Source organism: Opisthocomus hoazin, chromosome 3 (genome assembly GCF_030867145.1).
Source record: "Opisthocomus hoazin isolate bOpiHoa1 chromosome 3, bOpiHoa1.hap1, whole genome shotgun sequence".
Lineage (NCBI taxonomy): Eukaryota > Metazoa > Chordata > Aves > Opisthocomiformes > Opisthocomidae > Opisthocomus > Opisthocomus hoazin.
Window position 1 is genome coordinate 34,098,254 of NC_134416.1, and position 9,283 is coordinate 34,107,536.

At 44.2% G+C, this 9,283-nt stretch overlaps 1 protein-coding gene across 1 annotated transcript; it reads right to left on the reverse strand.

Moving 5' to 3' along the window:
• Positions 1–932: 932 nt before the first annotated feature.
• On the reverse strand, positions 933–4,795 carry MRPL53 (mitochondrial ribosomal protein L53). The gene is made up of 3 exons (XM_075415942.1): positions 4,681–4,795; positions 3,083–3,195; positions 933–1,411 (listed from the first exon to the last, which is right to left on the reverse strand). The coding sequence occupies exons 1-3, from the start codon at positions 4,767–4,769 to the stop codon at positions 1,284–1,286; spliced, it is 330 nt and encodes a 109-aa protein (XP_075272057.1). The 5' UTR covers positions 4,770–4,795; the 3' UTR covers positions 933–1,283.
• Between the last annotated feature and the right edge of the window lie 4,488 nt (positions 4,796–9,283).

Here is a 9,283-nt window from a genome sequence, read left to right on the forward strand (position 1 = left end):
CACCATAACGTATCACCCAACGTCTTTAGCACAGCTGTGCATCTCCAAGGTAAGATACCACCTTGACTTCAGCATCCTGGTGAAGAAGTTGCAAAGAACTACCTTGGCAGTGCTATAAAAAACAATGTTGCTTTCAGGAAGGACAGTGTCCATCTACAAATCTCAGCGAAAGTAAGGTAAAACTAGTTTCAGATTTGTGCCCTAAATCCGCTGCCAAATTAACTTTGGAAATGTATGTACAACAATTTTATAGAAGTCAGGCTTCTGAATAACAACAGGCAGAACTAATGCTTCTCAATAGTACTGCACCTGCAATTCTCTGCACAGCCTGAGGAGAGATCAACCCTCCCAAACCCACAGAGCTTTGCAATACAGATGAGACACCTAAGCACTTGCTTCAGTAAATAACAGGGTTGGACATAGGGCTGTAAACACCAAATATAAATATCTCCCTTTGATCTTGGTAAAATATTTAATGCAATCTCCCAAAAGTGAGTGACAAAAATATTACAAAACTGAACTTCAAAGATAGCCCTTTTCTCCAATTATCAAAAAAACCCTATCTTACCTTTCCCTTTGAGCTAAACTTAGCTACTCTTATGCAGGATGAGTAGCTCTACTGTGTGTTCACAGTCCCACTACCTTGTTACTTTAATTGCTGAGCTAAATTTACACTTAGCAAATTTCAGTTTCTTGAAAAAGAGAGGAAGATAATGGCAGGGACTTAGCAACAGATGTATTATAAACACAGTATTACAAAATCCACTCTATTTGCAGCTTTCTGTCTCTCAGCTAAGTCAATGATGAAGACTTTCAAAGTTTTCTTGAAAATTATGTGCTTAACAACTTTCAAAAATAATAACCACTCCAATAATATTTCGCATTACACTGTACAGAAATTTTGTAGGAAATAATGTCCAAAGCAATCCGTCTTCACTGTAATATTAATTTAATAGCTAGTGTGCATTATTCACATTTATACGCAAATACATGTGATACTAGTCCAACATACAGACGACTGAGAGGCGGCTGCTTAGAAAGATGCATTCGTGTATCTCGAGCCACTCTGACCCACTGCACTAGTGTTCGAAGATTTCTTGATCCTGTATGTTTTCCTTCAGACAAAGAAGGCGAACATTTAAATGGTTTGTTCTGCCGCATGTTAAATCAGTCAGTGTTTTGGCCTTTGCCCTCTTCAGATTTTGTTGCATAGGAGAAAAGCCTTCTGCGCAGCCTGCTGTTTTTAACACATGTAAATGCAAACATAATTTGTTTCCTGTTCTTCAGGGACTCTTCTTCTTGCTTTTCTGTTCTTCCTTAATCTCTTTGGCATTACATCTGGACCCCAATGCTGTTAACATTTCTATTGTCGTCAAGTTGGCTCCCTTCATTATCAATCGCTCTCCATCAGCTGCAAAGGGAAAAAAAATTAAGAAGTCACAAAGTCTAAGTCACAATCACTTTGGTGTGCGGTTCTGGTTTGTATATATAAATCCAAATACCTTGTTCATCTTGTCTGATTAGACAGTACTCCACTTCCCAAAGGATCTGATTACGCATCACCAAAGAACTATATTAAACTGCACACAACACACATGTAATTTTCATTCCTGTATTTCATTATTGAAAAATCTGAAACGTTTGTCTAGATACACTTATAGTAAGAACACATCTTTGATGAAAATGGCTCATACTATGCCCTCAAAGTCATCCAACAGAAGGCACAGAAGGCACTGGAAGGCATAATTTCCACACATGGCTCAGTACTTTACCAGCATGTTGTCCACGGTCCGTTTAACTTACTTCTTTAGCCAAAACAACAAATTGGTTTACACAATCTGGTGGCTATAACGTAAAAAAATACAGAGCACCAAGATTTCTAAAATTCTGAAAGAAATTATTTTAAAACAGAGAGGAGGCAGTAGAAGTTGAGTATTGTACCTAAGTTAATAATTCATTTTTGCAAGACTTGCAAATACAAAAGCCATACTCAAACCCTCATAATGCAATGCCATGCATGGCATCCACGTTCCAGTCCCATGCCTGCCAACTGCAAGGGCTGCAAACTCCTCACTTGGAAAATAATCAGCTCTTAGAAAACGAAGAGTTCATAGCTGTAGCTTTTGGCATTAGAGAAATAAATTGTTTTGGGTTTACGCTGTGAAAAACATTAAGCTTTACTGCTTAAGTCTTAGTATATCACAGTTAGAGAGACGGATGGGAAAGACAGAGGCATGGGGGAGGGAGAAACAAGCAGTGTCAACACTAGACTTTCCTAAGCAAAATGAAGTACATTCAACATTGTTGACATTTCTACCGATTCACTAAATATATGGAAGCTTAAAAAGAATCAATAATAACAATGAAAAGTTTAATGGGCTACATGACATATTGGTCCATTACAGCACAGCAGGAAAGAAGATGCAGCCAGAGAAAAGGACAAAGGCAGATTAGAGCCATCTGTTCACAGCCTAGAATCTGGGCCGCTTACAGAACTGGTGAAACTTCCACCACCAGTTTCCCGCCTGCTCATTTTACCCTCAAAGGAAACCAAGAAATTTGTTGTATGTCAGTTGACCTCGTTCTGCAAGTCCAGCTGCACATGTATGATCTTATCCATACGAGCAGTTCCTTCAAACTGCATAGTAAGTTACTCGGTTGTATAAGCAACTACAGGTATTCAACTTTTCTGTTCTCAAGACCCAGATGCCTCCACCACAGATAACATTAAAAAAAATACCAAAAGTGAAGAAATTTTTACATCAAACAGAGCTGCACTTCCTTCCCTGGAATTGTACCAGTTGATTGTAAGTTAAGTCAGTTATTTGATCTAAGATCCATCAGATCTAACTGTAGTACAAAGAAATATATACACATTTATCACATGTCTCTAGACATAGGCTGTTTGTTAGTGACTCCCTCTTCCTTTTTTCCTCCCAGCTGCACGGCATCTAGCTATGGATCAGCACCAAAAAAAAGTAACCACAGTAAAAAAAAAAAATCATGGAGAAGACAATAACATTGTCACAACACAAACCCAGAAAGTCTTTTTTTTGGTCAAGATTAAAATTGAGCTCCTTACCAAACATAACATCTACAAGTGGTTCAGATCCATCATGTCTCACATCAGCAGTCACTTCACAGTTTCTATTAGTGGCCTGGATTCTTTTATGGTTTATATATCCAAGAAATTTTCTGAAAATACATTTGAAAATATATTAAGAATGCTGTAGACGGAAACTATACTAAGTATATTTCTATAAACTAATTTGAATATCTCAATATTGCTGGGCAACAAAAGTATAAACAAAACAGAATCTGTATTTAATAATTTTAGACAGGTGCTTCTTACGAGACAATCACTCCTAAAAATCCAAATGGATAGTCCTTAAATGCTGACATGTAGAAAGCATACCACAGGATTTTGCAAAAATTCAGTGTACGCCCTTTCTGCATTTCTCTCAGCTGAATTAGTCACAGTAATAAAAAAATCAGCACAGTCATTTTCATTTTTCTTTATACACCAGTTGCTTGCCAATGTTTTATTGTCTGGGTTTCAGACAGAATTTTTTATTTAACATCATCAATCTCCTGTACATTTCTAAAATGCATGACAGCTACTTGACATTCTGTCGGTTTGAAGACATTGTAAGTTAAGTTGTGTTACTAAGTTAATTTCAAAAGTAGATGTGTCTGTAAAGCTATTGCAAAATCACATTTTACAATTGTTTGGTGCAGACCTTACACCACTCAAGAAGCATAATTACTTAGATTTGTCCAACAGTTAATTGCCAACATAGAGCAGCAGTTTTTGCTCCCCCCCCCCCCCCCATTTCCAGCATTTGGACTAGCGATTACAAACCCTCGCCTACAGGCTCAGCAACTGAGAGGGGCATCACCCTGGGTAGTTTGGTAAAGCCAAATGCACGTGCCTACATGCAAGGGTCTACGCTTAGACACAGAAATCCTCCAAAAATCAGCACAGAATGAATGCTGTGCACATCCTGGTAACATAAACAGAGCCTTTACGTCAAACACAGCATCACCTCATTCTGAAACGTGAAGGTTCTGCCTAGACCAAGCTACACAGCCCTGATGAATGCAAGCCTTCCAAGGCCAAGATCATGGCAGTTCAAGCACAGCGGATGCATAAGTCTGGGAAAAGAAGGTTCTTCTTCAAAGAACGAACAACAGATGCTGCCATTTCCCTCATGATTTGTTCCCAGGACATCTTCTCACTTTTGGTAGCTACCGTGACAGCGAGTCACAGGGCCCTGCAGTGACAGCAGCTTTAATGGCTTCGTCTCGCACCTGCCACTGCCGAGGCCTGGGCAGCAGCCGGCCGGGGCGGCCTCTCTCCCCGCTCCTCAGGAACCAGGCCTGTGCCCCCGGCCCGGCCGTAGAGCCCAGGCATGGCGGGGGGCACAGGCCTCACTGCGGGCACGCATAACCTCAGCCTCTACCAACCCCCAAATAAAATTAAAGGCAAAAAGTCCGGCCCTCGCACCTGCCGTGAGCGGAACAGAACCCACGCCCCGGGCGCAGGAAGGACGTTGGGTGATTACAGACAGCGGAGCCCGGCCAAGGTCTCCCCGCCGGGAGCGGGCGCGCAGCCCAGAGTGCGGCCAGGCCGCCGCAGGGCTGGAGCCGGCGCCGGGGCCGCCCCCGCAGCCCCCTCACCTCGTGCTCTCCACGTTGGACTCGAAGGGGCAGAAGCGGACCACGATACTCTTCACCGGCCGCAGCACCACCCGGATCTTGGACGCCATCTTCTTTCTGCACCCTACTACAGCTCCCGGCAGCCCCCTCGCAGAACCTGGAAATGGAGGCGGGCACGCCGTCCGCCGCAGGGGCGCCTGGGAAGTGTAGTCCCTGGCGGCGTCCCCCCTCTTACACCCCGAGGGTGTTGTCGGCGCCCTCCTCGCCCTTCATGGCAGCCCCGCCGCCCGGCTTCCGCCCTCTCGGCGGGATGGCGGCTGCCTGCCCTGCCAGCCTCACTTCACAAGCCGAGCCGCCGAGGGCCGGGCTCCTTCACGGCTGTGGAGGGAGAGGGACCGGCTGGCCTACTGTAACACAGTTAGGGAAGAGAAAGGCACGCTTTTGAGGTAAAATTGACGCAAGAGACCTCCCGTGGGCTCGGCAGCAGAAGCGGCAGGCCGTTAGGCCTTGCACGGAGGAGGCGGAGGGCGCGGGGTGAAGCCTGTGGGGAGCCGTAGCGTGTGGGATCTGTCAGCTTAAGCGGCACGGCTGGGTTCGTTTTCTTCGTGTTAAATCCATCCCTTTGACGTGACAGCTTTGGATATCTCCCAGAAGTAGTTTGTTTAATACAACTACCTGAAAGGAGGTTGTAGTGAGGCAGGTGTTCGTCTCCCAGGTAACTAGCGATAGGACAAGGGGCAATGGCCTCAAGTTGCGTCGGGGGAGGTTTAGATTGGATATTAGGAAAAATTTCTTTACTGAAAGAGTGGTCAGGCATTGGAACAGGCTGCTCAGGGAAATGGTGGAGTCCCCATCTCTGCAGGTGTTCAAAATACGTGTAGATGTGGCTCTTTGGGTTATGGTTTAGTAGGCATGGTGTTGTTGGGTGGATGGTTGGACTTGATGGTCTTAGAGGTCTTTTCCAACCTCTGATTCTATGATTCTCTGATTCAATTGAATAGACACGGGTATTAATGAGAGTAAATAAGGCTAGCCAATACAGCTAAGGCCGAATCAGAGACAATATTTTGCGCTGTCAGGCAGAAGGGAGGCTTGCCAGAGGCAGCGCTGCGGGAAGCGAACCCCTCTTCATTCCGACGGGTCGGGCACAGCAGCCGCACGCCTGCTTGCAGCAGGCCCGGAGGTTTTTGGGGTGCCAGTGGGCTTGGTGCCAGCCGAGCGCTTCCCACTAGATGGCAGAAACCGCCCCGCTAAAGAACTGCGATGGCTGTGCTCTGCTCAGCACCACCGAGGTCTGCGGGATGGGATCAGCCCAGCAGTGATGGCATGTCAGCCCGTGCTGTGAGCTTGTAGGGAATATTCGACGCAGACCCCTGCTTCCCGTCTACAGAAACCGCACTGAATATCTAGCATCCCTTGTAATAGGTAACCTATTTTTAGCAGCTTATCTTTGTTTATTGGAAGTTCTCTTTTTCTAAACATCACATAGTCACTGAGAAAAATAATCATGTTCGCTGAGATTTAGACGAGAAATTAAGTAGCAAAACTAAACACAGCACAGTCAGTACAGTTTTAGTGTTTTATGTTTTTATTATCTTATATGTATATATCATACTCTTTCCATTATGGCAAAAAATACATTTCTGTGAGATCTTTTGAAAGACTCCACAGTAACCAATAAATGGCTGACAAATAGGAATTTTTTTTGTTTACTAGGATCAGATACAGGACCAGGTAAATCTAGTATTTTACATTTAGAAGGTGAAAGTAACTTACAAAATTTGACCATATCTTTCTTCGTAATAACACAAAGAGCTTGATGTATTCCATTTAAAATCTGTAGCAAAATTTCCATCAGCTTCTATGGCAGCACTGAAGGAATCACAGAATCACACAATCACGGAATCACAGAATGGTCGGTGTTGAAATGGACCTCTGGAGTTCGTCTAGTCCAACCCCCCACCAAAGCACGGTTACCTAGAGCAGGCTGCACAGGACCTCGTCCAGGTGGGTTTTGAATATCACCAGAGGAGACTCCATAACCCCTCTGGGCAGCCTGTTCCAGTGCCAAAGTAAAGAAGTTCTTCCTCGTGTTCAGGTGGAACTTCTTACACTTCAGTTTCTGCCCATTGCCCCTCATCCTGTCACTGGGGAGCACTGAAAAGAGTCTGGCCCCATCCTCTTGACACCCACCCTTCAGGTATTTATCAGCATTTATAAGGTCCCCTTACAGCCTTCTGTTCTGTAGGCCAAACAAGCCCAGCTCCCTCAGCCTTTACTCATAGGAGAGATACTCCAGTCCCCTCATCATCTTCGTAGCCCTCTGCTGGACTCTCTCCAGTAGCTCCTCATCTTTCTTGAACTGGGGAGCCCAGAACTGGACACAGTACTCCAGATGGGACCTCACTAGGACAGAGTAGAGGGGGAGGAGAACCTCTCTCGACCTACTGGCCACACTCCTCATGATGCACCCCAGGATGCCATTGGCCTTCTTGGCAGCCAGGACACACTGCTGGCTCATGGTCAACCTGTCGTCCATCAGGACACCCAGGTCCCTCTCCGCAGAGCTGCTCTCCAGCAGGTCCGCCCTGAGCCTGTACTGGTGCATGGTGTTGTTCCTTCCCAGGTGCAGGACCCTGCACTTGCCCTTGTTGAACCTCATCAGGTTCCTCTCTGCCCAGCTTTCCAGCCTATCCAGGTCTCACTGAATGGCAGCACAGCCTTCTGGTGTATCCACCGCTCCTCCCAGTTTTGTGTCATCAGCAAACTTGCTGAGGGTACACTCTGTCCCTACATCCAGGTCGTTGATGAATAAGCTGAACAAGACAGGGCCGAGTAGTGACCACTGGGGAACCCCACTAGTTACCAGCCTCCAACTAGACTCTGCACCGCTGGTGACAACAACATGAGCAAAGAATTGGGGAAGAATGGATGATCACTGATTTTTCTAAGGGCTCCATTCTCTACACTGTTGGTACAATGGCCCTTACTGACTTCAAAATAAGTATGGCAAAAACAGCTTTATATTTGCTGTTACTGTATTTTGGTAGTAATTTTGTGTGAAATGTTTAGCTTACATTGCCCAATTAAATGAAGAGAAAATCTTGTTTACTCCTTTCCATACTCAGGTCAGTTGACTTTTTAATGTTTATTTGTCAGCAGTAAACTTGCATCTTTCCTCTTAAGCCAACTGTTTGGAATAATCAAAGAACATCTCTGCTTTTTCAAATTAGTTTTTAATTTTCTGAAGTCTGAGAGAGTCGCAGTAACATGAAAGAACAGGTCTCTCTTAACTGAAAGGCTCTGTGTTCTTTTCCTCCTCTCAAAGAATAGACTGTATCTGTGAAGTGAAACCAAGGGCTATGAGTAGGAATATCCCATCCTTGGACGCTCCCCTACTTGTTCACGACCAAGTCTTTCTCAACACTTACTCTAGATGCAGTGGTTTTAGCTGATGGTAATTCTGGTGAGAGTGCTAACTTTTAGAGTTACTAAATTAGATAGATAAACAGCAAAGTGTCACAGCTATTGAAAAAAATCCAAACATTTCTTCATCTGCCTTTAAACATAGGTGGTGGTTAACCCCAGTGTGTTGGACTGCCCTCAGTTTATGCCAGAGTAACTCCAACTGACCTCTGAAGCACAATATTTAACTGCTATTTCAGGAAAGCTCATAATTTATCCATGAAAGACCTTGAATCAGTCTATCCGGCTCCAGCAAGTAATCTGGGAACTCTCAGATGTCTGCATTTGAGACTGTTCTCTGGGAGACGTCCGTGGGAAACTGAATGATTCATGATTCTTACACCTAGTGATAATCATACACATTCCTAAAGCACAGTAACATGAAGAGGCATAAAAGTTATATTATTATAACAGAAACAATTTTAGTATTCTTTTCACCGAGCTGATCTGTTCTATTATAAATGCCGCCTCATCCGAAGTCTACAGACTTTCATGTCATTAGTTTTACTGAAGTGTAGTCACGAGCCCATAGATGATTTATATCTGAGCGCCATACATGGCAAGGAAAAAATACATCCGTGTTTTACACTTTAATTATGAAGACAGGCAGAAAAAGACAATAATGTTAACTATAGTAAGTCAGTGTTCCTCTTTTCTAATTGATCCTCGCAGCTCTCTTAGATCCAGGGAGGATTGTTCCACTTCCCCCCCTGTTTCTTACTTTTTGCTTTCATTTTCTGTAATGTTTTCTGACTATAGAAAGGCCCACACTTCAGAGCTTTTGAAAACTAATCTCTCCATAGTTTGGACATGTCTGGTTTTAGCACCTTAGCTCTGGCTTTTCATTGCTCTTTAGTCTATTTCTTCCCTTAAAATCTGGTGGTCTTTCAGATTCTTCTTCCAAAACACTGCATGAGATGGGGCTCTCCATGCTGCATTTCAGGTACGGTGTTACACCTGCATGCACTTACTCGGTTCCCGAGTCTTGGATCGTTATCTCTGCTTGTCCTCAGCTGATTCCTTCCTCTGCATCTTTTTCCCTTTTTCCTGGGTCTTTCTGTGAGTCCTGTCACAAACATCAATAGGCCTGGAATTTAGCAATGAAAATGTCATGTCTGCACATCTAGCTACAATTCTGTGTAGTCCAGGAATAAAGTGT